The sequence below is a fragment of the Botryllus schlosseri genome, chromosome 12, assembly GCF_051294905.1.
Source record: "Botryllus schlosseri isolate E-star chromosome 12, Bs_hap1, whole genome shotgun sequence".
Classification (NCBI taxonomy): Eukaryota; Metazoa; Chordata; class Ascidiacea; order Stolidobranchia; family Styelidae; genus Botryllus; species Botryllus schlosseri.
The window spans coordinates 9,363,434-9,390,516 of NC_137247.1; the positions used below are offsets into that span (position 1 = coordinate 9,363,434).

The window sequence follows — 27,083 nt, forward strand, 5'->3', positions numbered from 1 at the left end:
TTTGCCATACTCACTCAAGGTTTCGATGTTAGACTATTTCAACTATGCGTTATTTGAGCAAAACTAGGCCTAGAATAGTAACTTTGAAATAGTTACATCTATTTGAGTACCAAGGGTGACTAAGTTTACCACCAGGTTCACTACATGGTTTTATTCGCCGCACCTTATTGAAATTAGCTTTCATCCAGTGCCCATCTGGAAGATCCAGTTTCTCCACAAAATATCCGGTAATTTTGGCACCGCCGTCATATTCTGGTTTTGTCCACTGTAGAGTTACGCTGGAATTGGTAATTTTCGTCGGCACAACGTCTCTTGGCGGTTCAATCGGATCTCGAGTCATCACCGGGTCCGACATCTTGCTTTTCTTGCTGAGACCTGCATGATAACAATCAAGGCATCGGGCAAAAAGCAACAGCCATTTAGTGTTTCAATAGTGCAAATCGAAATAAGCGCAAGATAGAATGTTTTAACAAAGTTGAAGGAAAATTGAAAATGATGCACAATATCATCCCTGTAGTGCATGAGATATATCAACTTTAGAGTCGGTATTGTAAGAGAAATTCAAAATATTTTCATCAAAGGGATGAATAATATCGTACTTGAGTACTGCAGTTATATATATCAATTTCAACGTTAGCATCAATCTGAACCATTTTAATCAAATGACTCGAATGAAAATTGTGGTCCCGCAATTTAGGTCGCTGAATTATATAGTGTGTAATCATAAACTTAATAAATTAATCGATTTGGCGTAATTGATGCCATCACGGTCAATATGGTTTTCAGGGTTGAATAATAGGTTGCTTTGAGACCAATGGAATTCACAGTCGATTTTATTGTTAGAATTATTTTCAACCATTCTAAACCAACTCCCAAACAGACTTCATTAGAATTTTGATACAGCGCAATGAAATCTAGTGAATTGTGTAGGATGCAGGCATTAGTTCAGTTGTGGGTTTAACAGATTTGGTATGGTAAGTGATAGCATGGTCACATTGGTCAGTGTGGCTTCTGGGTAAAATAAGTGTTTTGTGGCAAATGGACGTCGTTTTAGATTTCAAATTTCAGTTTTCTGGCACCCATTATAATCGACTCCACGATTGACTTGAAATATTCACAGCGCAATGTAATTTGTTAAGTTATCATCGATGCACAGTTGCACACATTACTTCAGTTGCACGAGTAACCAATTCGGTGTAATCGATGATCAATATTGTATTGAGTGTAATTGAGCGTAATACGGTGTTTTCATACAACAGACTATTATATTTATTTACCTGCAATATTCTCAGCCATAACTCGAAACTCATAACACAGACAAGGCGTCAGATTCTTCACCGTAAACGTATTTTCTTTTACAAGATAGCAATTCGCTTTCGTCCAAGAAATGGCGCTTGTGTCTTTGTATTCGACATGATAACCCAAGATCTCAGAACCGCCATCGCTAGTTGGTTCCTGCCAAGTCAAACGCGCTGATTCCTTGGTAACTGCAGTGGCTTTCGGAGTGCCGGGAATGCTCGGCCGTTTGAAAGGATGATTCGCGACGACACGTTTCGATTCTAAAGCGTCACTGATGCCGAACCGATTACAGGCTCGCACTCGGAACGTGTATTCACTTCCTTTTTGTAGTCTTGTTACTTTGTATGTCGTAGCGGCCACAAAACAAGACACCTCAACCCAAACGTTGCTAGAATCTCGCTTGTCGACCACATAGTGAGAAATTGATGCGCCACCGTCTTCTTCGGGTGGAGACCACAAAAGAACCGCGTGTCTGGATGAAATCTCGGATATTACAAGCGGACCGGTGGGCATAGAAGGTCTCTCCATAACAATGATTGAAAAGTTGGTGATCTTGGAACCGACACAGTTTTCAGCCTTGATGCTATATACGCCGGCGTCCTTTCTTACGAGATTCTTTAATGTTAATTTGGCGACATCATCTGAAAATAACGCGAGATATGAGGAATGTTGATATGTTACCTTTAAAACAGACAAGGGTTCCTAAATTTTTGTAGCAAGGACCCTTAAATGGTATTGGTGGTTGCGTGAACATCTGTTGTGACCTGGTTTGAGATAAATTTTGAACCGCATGACCATGGTTAACGAGGATTAAATTTTGAGTAGGTTAACTGTAAAATATGGACATATTAGGACCAAAAATAGGTCATCAATCACGTCCAATACCAATCCTAATGATAGACTCATTACCATCTAGGTCCAAAAAATTAAAAAAAAGTTCATCATTTTGGCCTAGCCCTTGTCAAAGACTGAATACAAGTTGAAGTACAATCAATAACTGTTAATGTTTGTAACGTCCGTTTGGATATTGTGACCCGTCAAGAGCACTGGAAATAAGACAAAATATTGACATATGTCAAAAATCAGGACATATCTTATGAACAAGCTAGTTTTAAAGTTTATGGTTTGTACTTTCAACATAGGTTATTTATGGACCCCTTAAAACTAATGCACGAGCCCTCAGGTTAAGAACCCCAGTGGCAAAAGAGAAATTACCTGAGATAGATGTGTTGACACGGCTTGTCTCCTTCAGTATATCATCGTTACGACTGAAGCTGACCACTGGCAATGGAGTACCAGAGAATGGAAATTCGATTGTGACGTCACTTCCGACCTTACAAGCAAGAAGAATGAATATTACGATTCACAATGCACTTTTGTATTGACATGAAAATAACATGCATTTTTACAGGCTTTTACGTCGGAAAGCAAGCACATATAATAATCGAGTGGAATTAAAGAGTAATGGCATACAGACAGAGCATTGTCTTACCTTCTGAACTATCGAACCACCAATTTTGCTTGTGTTGATATGTGGCGGGATCAGTACTTCTTTGATATTGACCATGTCACTTTCGCATGGATGTGATAGCCCGATTTCATTCTAATTCCGTGAAGAGCATATAAAATTACAGAACACACATAAGAACTAACTGTACATTCTCATATAACTATCCACTGACCTGTGCCCGAACTCTGAACACATAATCTTTTCCAGTGGGCAGTTTGTTCACAACGTACCTCGTTGATTTAGTGGAACCCGCCACTTTCCACGCCTCAAACCCGCCTTTCTGTGACATTTCCACCACGTATCCTGTTATTTGATTACTACCATCATGCCCCGGCTTGGTCCACGACACAGTGGCCGACGAGTCTGTGACATTTGTCACTGCAATCGATTCCGGGGTCCCGGGGACTTCTGAAATTCGGACGGCTTGCTTCGTCTCGCAAGGAGCACCGAGTCCGTACTCGTTCTCAGCCATGACTCGGAATAAGTACGAAGCCCCTTCCGATAGCCCTTCTATTTTTGCTGACGTACGGTATGTAGCGACAGTTGCGATTTGCCACGATTTCCTGGTGGCTTCACGTTTTTCGACGACACACTGTGATATCACAGAGCCTCCGTTGTTAGCAGGCGGTTCCCAAGAGATTGTGACGTGTTGCAGCGTGATATCTTTTACTGAAATGGCGAGACAAGGTCCAGGTGTGTCCAATATTTTCACATTTATCGAAACCGAAGTGGAGCCTGAATCGTTGGTGGCTGTAACTGAGTACCTGAGTACAAGAACAGAAGTCAAAACCTGATCAGTTATTGAAGTATTACTGTTAAAAACCCGATTTCAAAATAATTGTATGTTATTCGATATTGATTCTGTCCCGTCCAAATTCCAGGAATCCTAATCCAAAATCTACTAAATGCTCAACTTCAAGTAAAATTCGGCATGGCAAAGTGCATTACCAACTGCACCAACATCATTCCAATGGATACATGAATATCCCAGATCATCCATCCATAAGTAATTCATATCAGAACTGAATCCAAATACATGGTCTATCAATACTCATAATACAAGTTTATAAGACGCGAAGTCACACTTACGTTCCGGTATCATTTCTTGAAGAATCTTTTATAACAAGTGATGTGGTGTCATCAAAATTTTCAACCATCGCCGACTCATTGATATCTCCTTCCACTTTTTCCCATTTAACCTCGGGAACAGGACGTCCGCGTACTGATCCCGCCAATTTAACCTGCGACCCCGCTCTAACAGTAACATACTGTCCGACTTCGGAATCAATATCGATCTCAGGCCCGATTTTAATATCTCTCGGTTTGCAAGATTCGGAGAGTTGCAAAGGGTCTCCGATTCCAGCCTCGTTGATAGCTGAAATTCTGATGCTATAATCGATGTCGTGCAGTCCTTCCAAGGTGTGCACTAAGCCTTTGACGCCTTGTGGCGGAGTGACGGCTACCCAGTCTTGTTCCGCGTCTTCGGTGGAAACATCCAATATCTCAATTACATACCCGGTTACCTGTTGCATGAAGATAAAAAATTATTATGACAAAACAAAATCATAACTTGGCCTATTTTGCGGTATTGGACATACTTTAAAGACAATTATAGATCATTTCTTAACAATAGATGATACGATCAGAAAATAGGTTCATTTCATTGAATTTACATGCCTCACCACAGCGGGATTATTGAATTTTATCAATGACACCATGAAACAGCAGTTAGCCTATAATAGTATTAAAATGAACAACAGTGACAATTTCTAAATTCACTATTGCCGCTGTTGTAGACTCATCAGCTAAAAGTTCATACCATCCTAAGACGACATCATATCACACAAGCAGAAAAGCAATCATGGATAATTGAAATTGTTAATACACAAAGCATATTCCAGTTACCTCACTGCCGCCATCCGACAGCGGTGGCGTCCATTGCAGAGTGATGGAATTATTGGTGGTGTCGAGAACTTTGATCGATTTTGGTTCGTCAGGTGTGAAAATTTCGTCGAGCGCTTTCACTCTATCGGATATTTCGCTGGGCTTTCCGGTACCCTCAACATTTTCCGCAAATACCTGAAAGGTCAAATGGAAATATTATCTGCCGATATGGTTGGAACAGTCACGGACTCAACTGGTAGTAGAATTAATTTGTGTAAAATCAACCACATGTAATGTACAGGTAGAAATATTAATTTCAAAGGCAAGGAGAAACTATTTAAAAAAAAGCAAGGAAGGGTCGGAAAATTACTGAAGAAAGTATCCTTAAATAGAGCACTCTGCATCCAGAGGTGGTCAGTAATGAAATACTTCTACTATTTTGTGTACTGAAGAAAGCTTTGCCTACTTTCACCGCGTTCTCAAGTAGTTGCGACATATGACTAATTCCACTGCTACCTGAAAGTTTTCAGTTTTTTAGGCAGAACTAGGTGATATTTATATTTTTTTACTTTGTACGAAATGACTGTTTCTACTGGCCCTTGAGTAAAAATGTAAATTGTTACTAATACTTCTACTTGAGTACCAATAATGAATACTTTGACATTCCATATTTTTATAATACAAATCGTAAGATACTTTCTACATAAAAAAATGTAAGAATTGAATCATTTAGCTTTAGAAATTGTCAAACTGGAAGTATTATACAGCCAAACTACTAGATTTAGTGGTACAAATACATAAACGTGGTAGAGTACTCTGCTAACTACGATATTACAAGGCATGAAACACCCAAAAAATCTCACCCTAAACTCATATTCTTGATTATGGTGCAGACCAGTAACTCTAAACTTGGTGTCAACAATCGATTTAGCTGTAGCCCGAATCCAACGTGATCCGCTTGTATCTTTCCTCTCGATAACATAATTGGTGACGGGCATTCCTCCGCTGCGCTTTGGCGGTTGCCATACCAACAATACCGCATTCTTCGTGACGTCGCAAGGCTCCGGTTTACCGGGAGCGTCGGGTACCGTAAACGGATTAACCAATGCTATCGGTTCAGTCACGGATGGGTCTCCAAGCCCAAACTTGTTCTCAGCTCGAACCCTGCATGAAGAGCATACAATAACAGTAATATAATCAGAATAATTGAAATAGAAATATGACAGAATCAGTATTATGTAGAGGTGCAGCATTGGTACTCTGGTAAAGTACAATTATTGGCAAAAATTTATACTCAATTAGAACTATAGTAGCAAAGTCCACGGCATCACATAACTGCTTTAATTGAGAGTACAATATAAAAACCTGAAAAGTACTGAAATAAATAGCTTAAAAAGTAGATTTGGTCATGGGTTTGCCTACTTTTCGCAGTTTATCGGAGATGGCCACTTCCGAAATTGTACGATATACCTTTGTGACAAAAGCTTAATGAATCATGACACTAAAAATAGGTTCAATAAAAAAATATAATTTTGTTACCGTGATGCAGGCAAGTTTTTTGAGATTTCCACTCATAATAGTAATGAAAACATGTCTCAGAATGATATCTACGATATAAAATACATATTGTGAAAAGTAAGCAGTCTTGTCTACAGGGTTGTAACCAAGTCACAAGGTTCTGAGGCATAAGTCAATCTCCCTTTTACAGTCGTGACTCGAGTCGAGTTGAGTCATTTTAAATTCACCACCGATTCAAGTCCGAGTTTAAGTTATTGAGCAGAGGGTTGAGTATGAGTCATATTGTTGTGACTCAAGTCCGAGTCCAAGTCATTGTGTTTACTGTTCAGTTTTAAATTCAATCAGATTCAACCCACTTTATTCAAATCTGCTGAATGGCTCGCATTCATAAAATCGCAATTTTCGTCAGTCCTAACACTTTCTGGCCCTATTTTCCAAGTATCGGGACTGATAGACGAAATACCAATAATGTGGTGACTTAATTCTTCGAACTTACAATGAAATGTCTGTCTTGGCCGTCCTAGTCTCGAGTCACATGACTTGGTTCACGCACAATGAATACACAAACTGACTCGAGTCGAGCCATATTAGGCATTTAAAAAAATGACTCGAGTCAAGATGAGTCACCATAAAACGTGACTCGAGTCATTACATCCCTGAGTGCAAGTAAGCAAAATCTACTGGAGTACTTCATTACTGACCACCTCTGGTATTATGATACATACCTGAATACGTAGTCTTCATTTTTCATCAGGTGATTAATTCTGATAAACCTTTCGGTTAAATCTGCGTTTACTTGCGTCCAATTAACGAGATTGGACTGTCTTTTGTCAACGACATAATTTGTGATTTCACAGCCTCCGTCGTTTCCAGGGGCGCCCCAATGTAACGTGCATGCGTCAGCCGATATATCTTCCACAGTCAGATACCGGACTTTTGAAGCTACGTCAAGCACCTTGACATTTACCGTTAACGATCTTTCCCCGGCTTCATTACACGCTCGTAGAATATATTGACCTGGGGTACAAAGTAATAAACATCCAGTACAATGGTAATAGGGAATAGATGCAAAACGACAATATATAAAGTACACATAATTGCTCTTTGTGACAGACTTCGTTTTACCAGTGAGTTTCCACTGGGATAACACCTCCTGTATCTAATTGGATGTCCAATGATAGAGATCAATTTGAAATGAATTCATTGTTGATATACAATGTTCTTTCCAATTCTCTACTAGTTAACGATTACTCCTAACAGTATCAGCCGAAAATATTTGGGTTCCTTTCAATATGAATATACCATTCAATTGTATATTGATGTTTTGTACCTCCAAGAAGATCTTGAAATGAAATATCATGAAATAGTCAATTGTTGATATAGAAAACTATAGTAAACATGTGTTCATTCATGGAATATAAGAACATGAAATTATTTCGAGGATGACACAAGAGTGATTACTGACTCGCGATATGTCAAGCGGCTTCCTATAGTTTCCTAAGAAAACAATGTAGGTCTTTATCTGGTGTTAATGTCAGCATTTCCGAGATTGTTCACCATATTATACCGACTTCAACATTGTATGCTAATTTGACCTAATGCTACCCCCCACTGTGAAGGTCCTACTTCAACGATAGGCATACACAAAATATGTTTGCTACTCTGGCCAATCTAGAAATAAAAGATAACGAGAAAACAATCTGAACGAATAGAGCTATCTGAAACAAAAATAGAATGAGATATAATATTTACCAGGGCTGTAACTAAGTAACAGGTCTCCGAGTCACAAGTCAATCTCACTTTTATAGTTTTGACTTGAGTCAAGTCGAGTCATTTTTAATTCACCACGGAGTTGAGTCCAAGTCAGCGAGCAGAGGATCGAGACCAAGTCATTACATTAACTGCTCAGCTTCGAGTTAAAGTCTCGGCAAAAGCACTTTTCATAACTTTGTTTGGCGATATCGAATGGTTCGTAATTTAATTATACTAATTCCTTCACTTTTAACAGTTTTAGGTCGCATTTTCCAAGTACCAGTACCAATAGGCGAAATACCAACAGTGAGAATACTTTACTGTTCTTCGAAATTACAATGAAATGTCGGTCTTGGCCGTCTGAGACTCGAGTCACATGACTTGGTACGAGTCATGCGCACTGACTCGGGTCCATGTCGAGTCAATACACAGATTGACTCGAGTCGAGTCGTTTCCATATTTTGAGAAGATGACTCGAGTCAAGTTGAGCCATTACAACCTTGATATATACATCCGATAAATGTACTTTTCCAAATATAAATGCAAAAATTTTGGTGATTTTCAAAGTGAAGGATTATCAACATGGAAACATTTCATACATTGAGATCCAACCTACCAGTGTCGTATCTCGAACTGTCTCCAATAGCAACAGAAGTATAGTTTGACGTTGTCTCAATCTTCATTTTCTTAGACGCTGGTAGCACAACGCTGTCCTTGCACCAAGATATTTTAGGCGCAGGCTTTCCGAAAAACGAGGCAGAGAACTTGATTGTGTCACCAGAATGGACGACCAGTACGTCAGTCAGCGAAGAGTCATATTCAATGGAGGGAGGTTCTTGATCGTTTCTACACACAACAGGTGATGTTGGGTCACTCGGATCAGAGATGGAGCCTTGAAGAGAAATGGAAAAGTTGGATAAAATCAGTGAAAAATGTCACTATTAGCTAAACTGCAAAATTATCCGCAAACATCATAAAATCAATGGAGTTACATTCTGAGCAGGATTTAAACAGACATATTAAGATGAATTTGATACAGGTTTAAATTATAATGCTCACAAGTAGGGTAACGAATTTGCATTCAGAAAAAATATCATTGAATAGTATATTCATATTGAAATGAACCCGAATATTTTCGGCACACGCTCGTCAGTTTTAATCGTCAGTGACTATAGATTAACAATCATATCACAAAGTATTGTATACAATGTTCTTTCCAATTCTCTACTAGTTGCTGACGATTACCCCTGACAAGTGTCAGCCAAAAATATTCGGGTTCATTTCAATATGAATATACTAGACAATTATACATTGTAGTTATGTAACTCCAAGAGATCCAGAAAAAACAGCGCATCTGCATCTTATTTGTCTAATTTTTCAACCCAAATTCTAGGAAAGAGCCCAAATACTGCACCCCAAATAAGATATACACAATTAAATATCATAGCACCAACAGAAAGGAAAAATTGAATCAGCTAATTTTTATTTTGACAAACAATTTTACATATTCTTTAACATATGCAAGCGTATACACAGTGCATATAGGCTACAGCAAAATTACATGCGATAATGTTGGAAATTAAACTGAAATGACAATCATCAACTGTAGTATGAATATATTGCAAACAACTTGATTGCAAATGCAGTATTAACATAAGCTTACCAATCATATTTTTTGCGCTGACGCGAAACTCATATTCCGAACCTTCCTTCAGGCCGTCCACCGTAAACACAGTTTCAATGACGTTACAAAAATTACACCTCTGCCAACGGCCGGTGAAATTCTCCAGCTTTTCAATTATATACCCTGTGATATTACTGCCCCCATCATATTCCGGCTTCATCCACGTCAAAGTAACAAATGTGCTTCCAATCTGATGGACTTGAACCTCCTCCGGTGAATCCACGGGATCGCAACACAAAGCAGGATCTGAGCATCTGCTAGGCCGGCCTATTCCGGCTTCGTTGACGGCATAAATTCTGAACTCGTACTCCAAACCTTGCTCGAGACCGGTGACTTTGTAGGAAGTGTCTGGAATTGTGACTTTGCTAGATTTCTGCAAAAAAATTCAGTAATGCATCTCAGATTTGAGAAGAAAGATACCCAGTGGCTGTTAACCGGGCATGGTTATTTTTGGCGTTTCGGGAGTCAAATTCCAAAACTGCCAAGAATAAAATTTGGAGAAAGCCAAAAAAAATCTTTTTGCAAATATAGATTTTCATGAAAATTTCGATCGAAATGTCAACAAGAATTGACAGCAGTTTATATGAACTGGCAAAAAAGTATGTAAAGCAGAATTCTTAAATTAGAGTCCGTGAATCATTCGGGGGTTCGCAGAATACTACCCAGGAGATACATGAAAGTACAACTGAAGAGTTTGACATGGTTAATTCGAGTTTATGAATCCGAATTTATGGCGATGCTAAAATTGCCAAAAACAAGCTAATTTCGTTATTTTTGCCATGTGGCTGACCGTAAACTGACATTTCTGAAGCCGTTGTTGCAGGAAATAGTCTCAACGACAGAAAAATGACTTTTGGGAAAAATAACCGTGCCTGCTGTTAACTATAAGCATAATACGATAAATTGATCATTCCAAATCACAGGTGTACCATAATCTTCCTTATCTGCTATCTAAATAGTACCATGGTAAATATGTTTTTACAGTATATACTTCTGAGGAAATATTGCCAGACTAGATAATATTGATATGTGCCTTCAACATACTCACTTTCCATATTGTAGAGGCCTTGTCTTTGTGTTCGATAACATATCCGATCACCGCAGAACCACCATCTTTGACAGGTTCATTCCATTTGACATCGGCAGAATACTTGGTCACGTGTGTCACAACGGGCTGTCCGGGAGGGCCAGGAATATTAAACGGATGCTTGATGGATATGGAGCTCGACGTCAAAGCCGGACCGGTACCGAATCTGTTTTGCGCGCGAATCCTGAAAATGTATTCATTGCCCGTTGTCAGCCTGTCGGCTTTAATTGACGGATGGACACAATCTTGTGACACGTTCATCCAGACCTGTGGGAAAATAAAGATCATTGTGTGAATCAATCATTCAAATTCCACTTTCTGCATGTCATATGGTATAAATGGGAGATGTAGTCGATAGTATATCACAGAATCATCACTAAATGCAACAATGCAACAATATCACAACCAGACTACATTGAAAATGTTATGTAGCGTCGCTTAAGGACGGTTATTGTTACATATACCACTGTTAAAACTGATTTCCATGATAAGTAGTAATGGATACTCATAGCATGAACACATTTTATACAAAGCATTCGCAAAATATCAAAAATTCGGTGAAGTATCTGGAAATTGATGCCAAATTTCGTATAGCTAGCATGATTCTTGAATTCATATTAAAATTGATGTACAGTATAATGCTATTCCAGAAGTTGCCAAATCGAATCTGAGAGCATGTAATTTTGCCATGACCCAATTATAGTTGGAAGACACAAATATCAAATGAATGGGAGAAGACAAAACATTCCTTGGCCATATACCATTTAACTTTTCGGTAACCTAGTTTAAAAGTTACTAGGAAATAAGTAACAAACCCGACCTCACCTGGCTGACAGCTTCTCGTTTCTCAATTATGTACCCAGTCACCGGCAACCCTCCATAATCAGTGGGAGGAGACCAAGAAAGTATCACAGAGTTGGCAGTGACGCTGTCAAAGCTCACAGGACCAAGCGGAGGGCAAGGCTTGGCGAAAACGATAACTTTGATTACGATATCCGCACATCCTCCAACATTGGTCAGGGATAATTTGTAAGACCCTCCATCATCCACGTTACAATCTACAGGATAAGTATGCAGTATAGGTTGATTGGACGGACTTCTTCATTTGTGCATGAAAATTTGACGTTATATATCAGGAAAGGAATTTCAGGTAAATCTGTAACTACTGGTGGATGAATCATTACAATATTGGCAGTGGTGGAGGATTGTAGCTATTTTCTCAAGCAAAATCTTGTCAAATTTACTATACCTTTTACTGTCAACAGGCAAAAGTCTTCGTGAGTATCAGTGAACACTCTGCTGCTTTGAGGTAATTCATGTCCATTATGATGCCACACAACGTCCGGTATTGGTTGCGCGCTGAAATACACTTTGGCTGTCAAATCTTGGCCTTGCTTCACGTAGTTCCACAAGCTTGGTTGATTGAATTCACTAATCTCAGGCGCTGTCACCTAAATCACAAAGAGTAACCAGTGAAACACCATAAATGAAGACATGATGATAATGAGTATACCTCTTCTTTCACAAGGACAGGTTGCACCATTTCGCACGCATCACCCAATCCATTTCCATTCAGAGCTTTGATGCGAAAGTAATATTCCTTGTTTTCGACCAAGCGTTTCACTTCAGTACAAGTATCGTTAACTTGGCAAGACTGCTTCCATTGATCGGTTCCGGACTCTCGGAACTCAACCAAATACCCTGCAAAAGCATCGAGAATTGGTACTGTAACATAGCATTCTTAGTCTGTTTTAAACATCCAGATGAATACTGATTTGTCAAAGTGTTAAAATTACATTTCCATACATCATACACTGACAAATTTGGGGTTCACGAAACTTCTTCAAGTTAAATAAATTAAGATAAAATGAATGCAGTCCGGAAGGCAATATACAATGGTAATCACAGTGAAAACTGATATCTCACCTGTTACTTTACTTCCTCCGTCTGATTGCGGCTTTTTCCAAGACAAAGAAACAGATTTCGAGGTTGTGGTAACGACTGTGAGATTCAACGGTTCTGTTGGCAGTTCGGAGGCGATGACCGATTTTCTCAGCTCGCAAGGCACACTGCAGCCATGCTCGTTGACCGCTATCACACGGAAGTAATAGCTCAAGCCTTCGTTCAAATTGTAAACCTTCAATAAAATTTGTGCTGTATTAGAATAGCATCATTTACGGCAGTACAGATAGATGTCAATTTTCACAGAAAAAGTAACATGCAAACTATGAATAGGCATATCAGTAGATAAAATATTGTATTTAGAAGTATATTTTGTGCAAATTTGCATGTACTAATGTCATATTGCTGCGAAAGCTGACTCTGTCGCCGGAACGAACACCTCTACAGTCTTGGAAAATCTCACTAATATTCAGCATACTGATTTATAACTGAATATGTGCTAGTTAATCTTTGCTGTGTACCATACCATGCTGTCTAGTTGTTAGTTTTCGATATTATTATGACACATAGAGACTACTCCAAGTCGCTTTGGCGTTTTGATTTGTCAAAAGAATTTTTTAGAATGATGATGACGTCTGCAAAATAATTCCTATATTTCAAATTAAATTCACCGCATTACTGACACTTTCTATATTAGTCACTAAATTAACAATATGAAGTTATTGTTTTATGTAGTGTAAAAATGCTCTGACGATACAAATAATGGTCACACTAGGATGGAAACTACTAAAGGAGGAGTGAACATCTCTTACCTTGAATGTATTCTGCACACACGAGCTAGTCACAGGCACCCATGACTTTTTAGTAGATTCCTTCTTTTCGATCACATATCCCGTGATAGGACTCCCTCCGTTGCATAGCGGAGAATCCCAGCTCAAAACAACGGAATCCTTCATCAAATCTTTGGCGGAAAGCTTCAAAGGAGCAGACGGAACGTCTAAGATGACCACGTCTATTTCGGCGCTCTTTGAACCCGAAATATTGGAGACGGTGATGGAGTATCTTCCAGAATCCGACCTAATCACAAACAGAAGGCTTTAGATTAAGTAAATCCTATGTGATACTCAAAGAGATGGAATGACTTGCCGTATTATATATTATCACATAGAAAATCGTCAGAAACTAGTAGAGAATTGGAAAGAACATTGTATATCAGCAATCGTGCCACAAAATATGACGATTATCAGCACCAAAATTCTACGCTGGGGATGTAATATTTTAAAGAAAGAAATATTGCACTAAAGAAATATTTTCAATAAAATTAGGCAGTTGTGCTCGACTGGTGAGCATTTGAAAAATATGAAGTATCATCCTTATAAAATAAATTACCACACACAAAATCATGAGTCCTACTTCTCCACTATGATGTAAATATGTGTTATCCCAGTTCAAAGTCAAACAAATGTTGGCTAAAGTTGACTTGATATCTTTTACAACCAATGAATTATATCACCTGTTTGCTCCATTAATAATAATCGACGTGCTGGTTTTTGACATCTCAGTATGGATTTCATCCGGTAACTGGCCATTATTTTTCAACCACGAGACTTCGGGAGTTGGCTTGCCCAAATACCGGCATGATATCTTGGCTGTGGTGCCTGCTTTGATCTGTGAAAAATGCAAGACCATAATAGCAACAAGATACTCTATCAATTTCATTTCCAAACGGACAAAGATTGTATCTACAGCCAATAACCTCATAAATATTTAGTTCTAACAACTCTAACTCGGACAACATACCTTCAGTGCTTTGTGTGTGCTGACATCCATTTCAAGATCAGGAGCTACCACGATGTCTTGGGTCGTCACAGTACCAGAGACGTACGAAAATTCACTGGCACCTGCTTCATTGAGTGCTGATATTCTGAATATTGGCAAATAGATATACCTACACTAGCTATTACAGATAATAAAAATATCTAATGTACCTTATTCTATACTCTGTATCTTCTTTCAAATCTCTGATAGGGTAAGATAATTTATTTTCCTCTGCCGTCACAACGCATCTCGTCCACGAGACATCGATATCATCGTTCTCATTATCAATTTCCGTAGACGTATATTCAATGATATATTGTTCAACTAATTGCGGGTCCTCGGCGTCCATCTTCCATGACAAAATCACTGAATCTTTTGAAATCTCAACTACTTTGGGATCGATCGGAGGTTCTGAATTGGTAGAAGAAAAAGGAGTGATTTTTCGAAAATCATATTTTTGTGAGAAAACACATGAAAATAATATATTGTACCAATTATAAGGCTCACGACAAAATTTTATTGATATAATTACACAATGTCCCGACATGGAACTTGGTGCCCTTTTTATACATAAACAATTAAACTTGCTACATCAAGGATGTCAAACATCTGGCACGCCAGACGATTTCATCCGACCCAATGAATTTTTAGTATATTGAAAAATACTTGAATTATCTAGCATATTTGTAACAATTTTTAGGAAGAACACTGTCATTAAATGACACCCCAGTACAGAAAACGTGGAGAATGTTCAGTTCATATGCCAATTTATAATCCCCCGTCAGCGGTTGTTCTGATTTTACTCAAGCCACCATCGGGAACAAGCCGCTGACATTGACCCCCAATTTCGAGAAGGCAAAAATGTGCGTACTCAGCTTAGAGCTTATGCAAAAATGGGCAAAAAACTAGTTATTCACAGAAGCGAAATTGCAAAACGAAACCGTTGGTACAAAAAATATAATCCAAATATCCTTGATCGCACTACTGTATCAGTTCTGACCCAAAAAGTTCCAACCCCCCAGAGCAACCCTAATCGAGATTTAATATTGAACCAAATTTCTACGTCCGCGTTTACAGTTACATATCTTGTAGTCCTCACAAAGCATACGCACGACTGAAACAAACTGAGCATTGATAAATGCAGACATATATCGTCTTTAGAGCCACTGTTTTAGCAGATTATAACTATTCGAACAACGCAGTTTTGCCAATTTCATTGTTGCGAATAAACCTTTGCTAAAACAAAACCCGTAATCCGTAGTACAACGTAATAAACTATTACGTATATCAAGTGAAAAATAGGGGTATGGATTTTGAGGTAACATTTTGGAATCATTAGACTTGTTCGGCCCGCGACGCAATTTCAGTTTGACACCCCTGTACTACACAGTTTATGAGTAATATCCAACATAAATACATACCTGGAGGGTAAGCAGGATTCTTAATTTCCACAAGCCCACTTGATTCCGTGGGTTGACTGATTCCGGCAGCATTTTCAGCCAGTATCCTAAACTCCATGAAGGAGCCTTCTCTCAAATCATTCAACAGACATTGATTATCGGAAGTCTTTGCCGCTAGCAGCCATCTGTTAGAATGCCTGAACGGAATTGTGAATATCAGTATCGCATATGTAACATATCAACCAAAATTTCATTACTTGTATCGATGCTGGATGATGTAATTGGTAATTTGAGATCCACCGTTATTTAAAGGCGCTTTCCATTGAATTTCACACGAATCGTATGACACCGTTAAAATTTCAAGGTTTTTCGGACGGTCCGGTATTGTGAAGGAATTTTGGGCAGTCACGGAATCACTATCTGTAGCATCGCTGATGCCGTAGTTGTTTACGGCATAGACACGGAATTCATACTCGTTGTATTCTATCAGATTTGTCACAAACAGCATAGTCTCCATACATTCGCCGTCGACCAAGGACCAGGCTAATTTGCCAACTTCTCTCTTGTAAATCTTGTAATGTGACACGGTATCACCGCCGTTATTTAACGGAGCACGCCATGATATTTTAGCAGTGTTGGCAGATACTTCGGATATGGAAACTTTACCGACTGGTCCAGGGCGGTCTAGCACATTCACGCTGATTGTAGAAGATTTAGACCCGCCTACGTTAGTCACAGTTGCTTTGTATATTCCGGCGTCTTGAACTTTGATATTTCTCAACTGTACAGAGCTTTGCAAATCCGTCGAAACGATGCATAAGTTGTTTTTGGGAGCCAGCCTGCAATCGTCTTTCGTCCAAGACACTGTCGGGACTGGATTTCCCGTGATAAACGCGCTGAACTTGATGTTTTCTCCGGCTTTTACGTAAAGGCCCTTTTTGTATATCGGGTCGAATTGAACGTTGGGAATAACACAGTTGTTTTGACACACTGCCGGTTCAGATTCTTCTGAATATTCTGACTGACATCCTGCAGCGTTTTTGGCTGATACTCTGAAAATTAACAGCATATTTTACATCCATAAGCATTGACAGCAACTACTAAAGTCCATCACATCAGATAATGTAAATATTCAGGATTTTCTCAAACCATATTCTGAAATCATTCCATATCAAGACCAACTGTAACACCATATCAGCAAAAGACTCATCCATGAATATTTATAAATTATAAATAGATTTTTCATGTCCAAATCTGGTAAATCCCTCCAAATCCAAAATTTTCAACTTCAAATCTAAACCTACACTGATATTTGCAGACAATGAGTTAATTCGTCATATTTTGTGATACGATTGTTGATATACAATGTTCTTTCCAATTCTCTACTAGTTGCTGACGATTACCCCTGACGAGTGTTAGCCGAAAATATTCGGGTTCATTTCAATATGAATATACTACAATGAGTTGAATGAGCTGACTTGAAAAGTCAATGATCAGAGACGAGTGTAGCTGATTAGCCACAATAATATAATTTCGTAGGTAGTATTTGTATTCTGCCATTCCACTTCACTTTATAAGTCACGACAATTCGAAGAAATCATGAACTACCTGAATATATATTCACAATTTTCAGTGAGATCCACGACGTTATACGAAAGGTCGACAACATTGCTGAAGTTGCATTTGGTCCAACGCCCGGTGGGAAGCTCCCTTCTCTCAATAACATATCCTGGATCATTGAATGGAAAATTGTATAAACTACAACATAACTCTCATATAATAGTTCGTGCCTATGATTTTGGAGCCTCCATCGTATCCTGGCTTTTCCCACGTTATCTCCACGTGATTTTTCCCGATGGTCATAACTTCAGGTTGTCCGGGACACTCGATATTGTCCCGGCACAGCACCGACTCGGACGGCCTACTAAACTTTCCGTTTCCTGCCAAGTTCTCGGCGCACACGCGGAACACATACTCCAGACTCTCGGTGAGACCGAAAATCTGAGAATACAGAAGTAACTTTCATAGCCTCTTCCAAAGTATTGCTACTAAGGTGGATAGCTTTGACTTGTACATATTCTCCTTTATATTTTACGATTGCTCAAGAACATGAAATATCAAATTCAATCTGCTAGAGCAGATTCATGCGTAACAAAATTTTCTGGATCAGATTAACACTCTACAAAGTGACATTTTATTCTGTTATTCTTCAAGTTTGAAGAAATTTTACTATTAAAAAGTAAAATATAATTATGAAATTAGCAGCTTATTAAACTTCCACTTACAAGTTATAGTTTTATTCATTGCATGAGATTTCAGAAAGCTAGAAAAGCTAAGAATATTGCAACTTTGCATTTATTAATTAAATACCATGATAAATGATAAAACTGAAATGCAAAAGATTAGTGGCATTGACTAGCCTAATCTCTATTACGCCAACAACTCATACGACGCGGGCGCTATTTGTACATACGCACAATGAAAAGAGCAAGAAGAAGACGAGATGGGTATCCGCTCATCCGTTAAAGGAAGACATTAGAGAGAGAGAGAGAGGTGTTATCAAGAGATAATCACACAAAGACCTTAATTTTATCAAGAATACCTGCTTTCAGAAAAACAATTAAATAAAAATAAGAAATATACCTTGACAAAATTGCTTTTAATTGTCCCTCTCATGGCTGGACTCCACAACAAGGCATTGCGGTCTCTCTTTTCGACATGATACCCAACGATAGGTGACCCTTCAGAAATATTAATATCACAAGTCATTCATGATATAAATATATTTCTCCGTCCTACTGTATACCTCCATCATTGGTCGGTTCCCTCCACGTCAGCTCGACCGAGTCTCTGGTGCATCGGACGATTTCTGGTTCTGGCGGCGGCCCGGGTCGTTTGAACGGGTACCGGACCACCACGGACCTGGACACAGCCGGTTCCGAGCGGCCAAATCTGTTCTCGGCAAAGACTCGGAAGACGTAACGTTGGTCGCGTCCAAGTTGAGTAACCTGTGTGGCGTTTATAGGTAGCAATAAATGGGATATACACTGCATGCAATACACATGATCCAAATCCAGGAGCTGTACAATCGATTTATTAGCGATGGCGAGAGTTCTAAAATATTAGGCCAAACTGAAAAACCTCTCACTGAATCTAATGAAACGCCAGGATTCTGGAACAATTCTAATGATTGCTTACACATAAAACTGAATTGTGATGGAAATTCATAGCTTATAATATCTTCATTTTGTATTAGTGACACTCACCACTGATGTGATTCAAACAAAATCTTCTAGTGAATAAATGAACAATACAGAGACATTGTTTTGCGTAATTTTGAAGTCCTGAACCATGAATGGCTAGCTTAAATTTATAGCTTGAGGCAAGAAGTGTCTGATAAGACGACATCTATACACCGTACATTGGGTGGCAATGGTACTATGATGAAGTGCAAGTTTGAATTAGTGGAATTGTGAGTTTTCCTGGAAGAGAAATATCAACAAACTAGGAAATTGGTGCTTCCAGCAGTGTCACCAGTAGAATTTATACATATCACATATAAATCACAAATATTCAGGAATGCATTGATAATTATATTGTGTTACCTTCAATGTTGTTCTGAGAACAGAGGTAGCAACATCGCTCCATTGGTCTTCCTCTTTCAATTTCTTTTGAACAACGTAGTTGCTGATCTGTGCCGAACCGTCATGTGATGGCGGCTTCCAGTTGATAACCAGGGAATTCACGCTCACGTTCGCGAATTCGATATCCCTAGGCTGGCTAGGTCGATCAAAAACAATAACCTGAACACGCAATGAGCATTGGATTCCACGATTTTGTGACTGGATTCTCTCCATCGTTACCTTGACAGGTGAGCTTGTGGTTCCGATGTCATTCTTGGCGATAACTTCATAGACGCCAGCGTCCTCTCGGACGCATTCCTTGATGTTGAGGATAGCATCATTATTTTTACATTTGGAATTGATGCGTCGAGTCTCTGGCAAAGGGGTATCGCCTGTTTTCCACTCCACCGTTGGCTGGGGCATTCCTAAAAATTTAATCCGGAAATGTATACTTAAAAATGGTTAAGGTTCCCAGAGATGATAATATCAAATTTTGCTATAAAAGAGGCAGTGATGACCAAAATGTTCTGAAACCCATATGAATTGCAAAAGTGCAAGGAGCTATGAAGTATTTGCGGCAATTTTCCAAGTTAAAACGGTATAGTGATGACATAAAGAAAAGTCATGAATATTCCATGTCGTGACAATAGGATAGACTTCCATCCTTTCATGACTGTGACTATCTTCATAAGTCATTAGATTCAATCAGTAAATCTAGTACACACATTCTGTAAATTTGACTTTTTAGGGAATGGCCAGTTTTATGTAACATGTTTTCAATGATTAATTCCGGATTGTTCATCTGAAATAGTTTACTGTCAATAGATAGTTTAGTGACAACAGGCATTAACACTCTTACACTTGAATTAAGCGTTCAAGTTACTGGGGTATATATGCCCATATATTTTATGTTTGTAGCTACGAATTTCATGTTTGATGGAAACACGCCTTACCAGATACTGGTAACACAATCCTGATATCTTCTCCAGCCTTGGCAGAAATAGTCCCCATGTACAAGGCTTTGGTGTCAATAGCCGGCAGAGCGACATTGTCTTTCACCTCAACAGGACGATCGGTACAAGTCGCTTTGCCAGGTCCCGACGCATTCTTTGCATAGACGCGGAATAGATAGGAAACTCCTTCATTTAAGTCTTTCACTTCTCCACTGAAACATTGAAATATTCATCAATATGATACCATGAACCATATATAGCCGAAAATTACGTCAAATTTGGAGTTGAATATTTTGCAATCCAGGCTTCCATTCCTTCTCTTTGCATCTCCACGACGTAAAGTGAGATGGGACTTCCTCCATCAGTTTCGGGTTTTGTCCATGATAAGGTCACCGAGGATTTGCTAACAGCTGAAATTTCAACTGATTGAGGTGGCCCTGGAGTCTGAAAGATAGCGAGTACAATTAATAAAATGAGTGAACAATCTGAAATAAATGTTTTATCATAACTACTGACATGGCTGTCACGCTTGAATATGCTCTTTATAAACAATAAATTTTTCAGATACGTGGCAATGGTGATCATTCCTCTCTAATTGATATCACGTGGACATGCACAATTATACAGCAGTGGTTCTAAACCCCCTGTCTCCTAAATATAAGACTATTTCATATCCTAATGAAAAATGAAAGAAGCTGAACACTCGTCCATTAATTAGCAAAATGAAACCTCAAATTTTATGTTGAACGTATCTGAATATAGAGTTAATGGTCAGTTTTGGAATTGGTATAAGTTATAATGCTGCAAGTGACCAACCAAATTGTTCAAAAGTACCAAATAAAACTCTTCAGGCATTATGTGAAAGTTATATATAAAAACTAAAATGACTTTAGGAACAAAATCCATTAAATCCCGTAGGTACAAGATAGCAACATATGGAAGGCGCTAGCGAACAGGAAAGTCACAGTTCGTTCAAAATAAACCAAACAATCAAAGTTAGTGGTTTTTAACAGAAAACCCCCTTGAATAAACAATAGAATCATGTATAACATACATGATATCAAAACGCAGCAACAAATGCTCGTTGAATTGAAGCTTCCAAGTTGCACGTATATGTCATAATTGGGTTTTGCGTTAATTTTGATTTTCATCGGTCCACAAACTTTGTTTTGGAATTTTGCTGGTTCCCAAACTAAAAAGCTTGAGAGCGATATTTTCTAAAGTTGGCAACTACTAGATGCCCTTTCTTTTGGTCGTCGGTAATTAATGTGCATCACACCTCACCTCCGAAGCCCTGACCGGTTGCTTTGTCTCAGCCGGCGTCCCGATACCGAATTTATTTTCCGCCATCACACGGAAGAAATACTCTTCGCCTTGCACCAGACCTGTGACGCGGTACAATTCACGCGTCACGTCAGTAGCAACAACAGACCAAGACTTCCTAGTGGCCAGTCTTCTTTCAACGATATAATTCGATACGCAAGCGCCGCCATCGTGTGTAGGCTTGTCCCATTGAAGAAACGCAGCATTCTTGGTGATATCAACTACTTTCAGGTCACCCACAAGGCTCGGAGAATCAAGTACTTTCACAACAATATTGAGCTCCTTGGATCCAGCCACGTTTTGCAATGCAAGAGTGTACTTTCCACTGTCATCACGGCAACAATTATTGACGATCAGTAATGTGTACGATGGTGTAGTTTCAATAGAACATCGCTCAGTTGGTAGTCCTTCTTCCTTTCCCCATGTAGCAACTGGCGTTGGCCGCCCTTTCATTGTAACAAACAACCTGGTAGAACCACCAGCCCGCACTGTGACAGTTTGCCTCAAGTCTGCATCCAGCTTGAAGTCGGGTTCGTTCAAAATATCTACAGGTTGCAAAACATCGCTCACGTCACCAGGTTCAGACATTCCAGCCTCGTTAAGGGCAATGACTTGGAATCTGTAACCTCGTTTTTCCATTAAATTCTTAACCTCATGTTGTGTGGCTGTGATCTTGGTTTCTGTTAGAATCGTGACATAGTCTTCACTATCTTCAACCATCATTTGCAATAGATATTCTGATACGGGTGATCCACCATCGTACGACGGCTTTGGCCAAGATAGGGTGATGCTGGAATTTGTAGTATCAACAGACACGGGTTTGCCAGGCGGTTCGGGAACATCTGTAAATGATCAGGATATTAACAGGTTTCAGATATAGGTGTTCCAAATCAGTGATTCCCAATGTATGGGTTGTGATCGAATCTTGGGTCGCCTGATTCTATCTGCTTCGCTTGTCTTCAGGCATATCGTATATGAGGCGTGAAGAGATTACAAAACTTTAAAAAAGATACACAATGGGCCCAGTATTAAAGAAACATTGCTCAGTCATCTAACTCATTTCGCATCAAATCGGTATTACATCTATTTGTTCGGATCACAAAATTTTGATGTTCTATATTTGTTGAATAACTCGCGTTTGGAACTGCTGTTCTGAGTCATCAATGATATCACTATGGTATCAGTAAAGGTACTGCTCTGCAATAACTTGAAATATTGCCACACCATTGGTACTTGATCACCTCGAGTAGAAAGCCTGAGATATGTAAATCAATTATATATAAACTAGCTGTATGTATAAATCATTGTCTATCTTGTGGTGGGTTTGAATCGATGAAACTATCAATACACAATCACATTGGAAGTTATATGCTACATCTCCATGGCTAATGCAGGACGGGAGATTGCAGGTTCTACATTCCTCTACTTGCTGTACACTACCAGGCTGTAATAACTATCCAACTGATTTAATTAAAAAATACATGTACTCCCACCGAACACCATTAGGCCCTTGAAGAGACATTACAAGACAAAAAGATGGAAAGATACTTATTCATATCCACTGGAATACAGAAAACACATACAGTCATCTGACGTAAAAATGCATAAAAATAACTCACCAATAGGATCCCTGATTTTAATAGGTCCAGTTGATTCACTCGCCAATCCAGTCCCGACACGGTTCTCAGCAGCTACCCGGAACTCATATTCCTTATTCTCCAAGATATCAGTAACGGTGAAATGACAATCGGTAATTTTTACCCGGTTACACCTGTTTCAAGAGAAACCAGTTGATGATAGCAAACAATAATTCACATTCAGAAAAATACCTCATCCATTTCAGACTCTTTCTTGCTCTTTTCTCAACCCTATACCCGGATATTATATCTCCGCCGTCTGTTGTCGGTTTTTTCCACATGAGGCATACTGCATTCTTTGTAACATCAACCACTTCCAATTCCAGAGGCTCTCCCGGTGTTGCTAGATATAATGTAGGAATTTTTTATCATGGAAAGTGTTGATGAAGAATGAATTCTCACAGATTTTATCTTCTGCCGCGACAACTGACGAATTAATGGCTTTTCCGATACCAAATTTATTCTGGGCCGACACCCGGAAGATGTACTTGATCCCTGCAATCAGTCTCGGGCACCGATACCAGCATTTAATCCCAGATTCACCAACCTAAATAAACAAGAGATCAGAGCTACATATCAATGTCCACGGACATTTCATTGTACCTTCGAAGACGCAAAGTTACCACATTATTGGTATCTCATCTATCAGCCCTGATACTTGGAAAATAGGGCCAGAAACTGTTAAGACTGAGGAAAATTACTATATTATGAATGCGAGCCATTCTATCACTGGAGCAGAGTAGAAAAAAAGTAGGTTGGACCGGTATGATTTCGAAACTGAATAGTGAACATGACTCGGACTCGACCCTCTACTAGCTCACTTGGACTCGGATTTGACTCGGTATTGAATTAGAAATGCCTCGACTTGACTCGAGTCAAAACTATGAAAGTAAGATTGTCTGGTGACTCGGAATCTTGTGACTTGGTTGTAAGCTCGTTTTGGGTTAGGGATATTATGGTTAGGTTAAGGGTTAGTGATATTATCCCTCACAACAACCCTAATATATCTCATCTCAACCCTAATGTTGCAAACTCTCAACCTCAACCTAGCCGTAACGGTCATCACCCCCAACCCTAATATGTCTAACCCCCAATCCTACTATGCCTACCCTCAACCCAAAACACTATAAATTTTGGCGTTGTGTAAGTGTTCATGGAAAAAATTGATTGTACATGGGACTTATATCGAAGAAGAGCCCTATTTTTACCATTGAATATAACCATAGCTGTATCTCAGCTTACCATTGTCCACATCAATCTATCAGCCTCGCGTCTTTCGATGATATAGTTGGTGATGTCACTACATCCGTCATTCTTGGGCGCATCCCATTCTAGTTTGCATCCATCGATGCTAATGTCGCTTATTTTTATTGGGCCGGATATAACATCTGGCTTGTCTAAAATAATATTTCAAACATAACACTAAAGTACTCTAATAGGAAATTGAAAGAACTCTACCTAACACTCCAATTTTACACTTCGCGACTTTGATCCCGTAATGATTAGAAACAGTGACACGGTACTCTCCAGAACTTTCCATATCAATGTCTTTGATCGTCAGGCAGGCGTGAACTCCGTTCCGAGTCATTTTATAATCCTGCCCGTGCTTCAAGTCTTTCTCGTCAAGACACCATGAGACTTGGCGAAAAAGAAATAATGAACAGAGTGCTGGCAATTGATATTGCAATAAGGATGCCAATTTTTCTTACCTTTCGGAGCAGGCTTTCCAGATACAACAGCCTGTATTTGGATATCTTCGCCGGCGCGTACTGTGACGCCATGTGCCAATGTTTGATCAATCACAACATCAGGAGGTTCTTGAAAGAATCAAAACTTGAAATAACGGTCAAACAGAGATTTTTTTAGTCAACCTATCAATATCAGCAGCAATATTTCCAAATTTTCTGTAATAATGAGTGCTACTTCATCTTTTGTAAAAGCTACTTTTTACGAGTGAAATTGTCATGAGAACGGGGTGAAATAGCTGCCGTTTTTCATAACTGAATATCTTTTCGAAGATTGTACCAACTTCATATTACATTTTGCATTCTTACTAAAGATAAATGTTGTAATTTCAAAAATAGCATCCTCTGATTATATCTAGTAAAAGTATGCAAACCCAAACCAAATCTTATTTTTAAAAGCACCTATTTAAGTAGCAATTAGATTTTCTATTTCCATGTGCAATAGTCCTGGAAATGGCTGCTTCACCTTGAGTAGCAATGCTGACTACTTCAACCCCTCATGTAGTTGAAACGTCCCACATGTAATAAACCTACCGTATTCCTCTTGGCAGATGATCTGTTCTGTGCATTCGGAAGGCAGGGAAACGCAACCGGCAGAATTCTTTGCTCGCACTCGGAACATGTACCGACCCCCAGGATTTAAATTAACGGCCTGTGACGTGACAAATAGATTGTTGAATAAAAAAAGAACTACATAAAATATTAGGTTAGAGTGCCTTGTATTCAGTGTCTGATATGTTGACGTTGTTGATAGTGGTCCAAAGTTTTGACGGTAGACTCAACATTTCTACGTTGTACCCGGTTATTTTGTGGCCGCCGTCGAAGTCCGGTTCCTCCCATTTCAAACTTACAGACGTATCCGTGAATTCGTACGCTGATACCTCAGTGGGTGGATCTGCATTCAGCATAAAACAGTTAGTTAGACAGACTCTACATTTAAGATGTGCATAATAATATTGGAATCAAAGCTAGGTCAGTTAAAAGCAATACCTATCTGGTCAAGTGCAAATATGGGCACAGTTGCTTCCGACGGAATAGACATCCCAGCCTTATTGACAGCTTTGACTCGAAATTGATATTGCAGTCCTTCCGACAATCCTTCGATGACCGTGTCTGCAATATTCATACTATTAAAAGTTACATCAAGGTTAAGATTTATTTAAAACACGAGATATACCATTGCGCGGCGTTTCGGCGACATTCTTCCAAATGTTGGAATTGACTTCCTTCATTTCGATCACATATCCTGACACGGGAGAGCCACCATCGCGCCTGGGCGGATTCCAATTTAAAGCTACTGAATTTCGTTTCACTGATACTAGTGCTGGAATAGCCGGTGCGTACGGGACTTCTGCATCAGAAAAGGGCTGGTCAGAAATTAGTATTTCCAGAAAATACAATGTTACTTCTAGTTCTGCCTTAATAGCAACTTTTGAAACCCCATTTCCTACTCTTTACAATACAAATATAATACAAGAAAGAAAAAAAAAACTTACTGAAAGGATATTTGGCAACGATAACTTGCGACTCCACAGGAGAGCTGACTCCATATCTGTTTTCACTCATTACCCGGAACTTATACTCATTATTTCTGATGAGTCCTTTCGCGAGACATTTATGCTCCGTGACCGACGAAGAAACCAGATTCCAAACACCGTTACGGATATCGAACTTCTCGACTATGTAGTTTGAGATCTGCGAACCTGCAAAAAATGTGGCTATAATTCATAATGTCATGTCAAATAGAGTGGTGAAGTAAGAAAACAGTTCTTCCCTGTTTGGAAAAGCTGAAAATGAACCAACATAAGATATGGTTTAATATACAGCAGCATTGTAAACTCTATCAGTGTCCGTATGAAGTGAGTTAAATTAAAACATGAATAGAGTGATAATTCAGTATTCCATCTAGTTTATTATTCGAATTTTCCTATGCATGCCCCGGAGTCGA

The 27,083-nt window shown here is 39.1% G+C and overlaps 1 protein-coding gene across 1 annotated transcript in view; it reads right to left on the minus strand.

Moving 5' to 3' along the window:
- LOC145452386 (titin-like) overlaps positions 1–27,083 on the minus strand; it is a 157,144-nt gene that overhangs the window by 44,316 nt on the left and 85,745 nt on the right. Inside the window, exons 142-183 of the mRNA XM_080330579.1 lie at positions 26,632–26,838; positions 26,313–26,486; positions 26,126–26,248; positions 25,852–26,030; positions 25,670–25,787; positions 25,100–25,207; positions 24,849–25,028; positions 24,633–24,787; positions 23,793–23,937; positions 23,583–23,733; positions 23,373–23,524; positions 21,715–22,595; positions 20,702–20,874; positions 20,431–20,642; positions 19,718–19,902; positions 19,460–19,657; positions 18,661–18,862; positions 18,498–18,595; positions 17,645–17,855; positions 17,463–17,583; positions 16,112–16,906; positions 15,876–16,051; positions 14,625–14,865; positions 14,437–14,560; positions 14,150–14,304; positions 13,449–13,713; positions 12,661–12,871; positions 12,248–12,435; positions 11,984–12,185; positions 11,560–11,792; positions 10,696–11,001; positions 9,627–10,020; positions 8,580–8,855; positions 6,937–7,228; positions 5,557–5,857; positions 4,715–4,888; positions 3,899–4,332; positions 2,982–3,573; positions 2,792–2,902; positions 2,515–2,632; positions 1,278–1,940; positions 164–375 (exon numbers count right to left, since the gene is read on the minus strand). Coding sequence (XP_080186705.1) covers positions 164–375; positions 1,278–1,940; positions 2,515–2,632; positions 2,792–2,902; positions 2,982–3,573; positions 3,899–4,332; positions 4,715–4,888; positions 5,557–5,857; positions 6,937–7,228; positions 8,580–8,855; positions 9,627–10,020; positions 10,696–11,001; positions 11,560–11,792; positions 11,984–12,185; positions 12,248–12,435; positions 12,661–12,871; positions 13,449–13,713; positions 14,150–14,304; positions 14,437–14,560; positions 14,625–14,865; positions 15,876–16,051; positions 16,112–16,906; positions 17,463–17,583; positions 17,645–17,855; positions 18,498–18,595; positions 18,661–18,862; positions 19,460–19,657; positions 19,718–19,902; positions 20,431–20,642; positions 20,702–20,874; positions 21,715–22,595; positions 23,373–23,524; positions 23,583–23,733; positions 23,793–23,937; positions 24,633–24,787; positions 24,849–25,028; positions 25,100–25,207; positions 25,670–25,787; positions 25,852–26,030; positions 26,126–26,248; positions 26,313–26,486; positions 26,632–26,838 — 10,436 coding nt within the window. The remainder of the gene's footprint in view (positions 1–163; positions 376–1,277; positions 1,941–2,514; positions 2,633–2,791; positions 2,903–2,981; positions 3,574–3,898; positions 4,333–4,714; positions 4,889–5,556; positions 5,858–6,936; positions 7,229–8,579; positions 8,856–9,626; positions 10,021–10,695; positions 11,002–11,559; positions 11,793–11,983; positions 12,186–12,247; positions 12,436–12,660; positions 12,872–13,448; positions 13,714–14,149; positions 14,305–14,436; positions 14,561–14,624; positions 14,866–15,875; positions 16,052–16,111; positions 16,907–17,462; positions 17,584–17,644; positions 17,856–18,497; positions 18,596–18,660; positions 18,863–19,459; positions 19,658–19,717; positions 19,903–20,430; positions 20,643–20,701; positions 20,875–21,714; positions 22,596–23,372; positions 23,525–23,582; positions 23,734–23,792; positions 23,938–24,632; positions 24,788–24,848; positions 25,029–25,099; positions 25,208–25,669; positions 25,788–25,851; positions 26,031–26,125; positions 26,249–26,312; positions 26,487–26,631; positions 26,839–27,083) is intronic.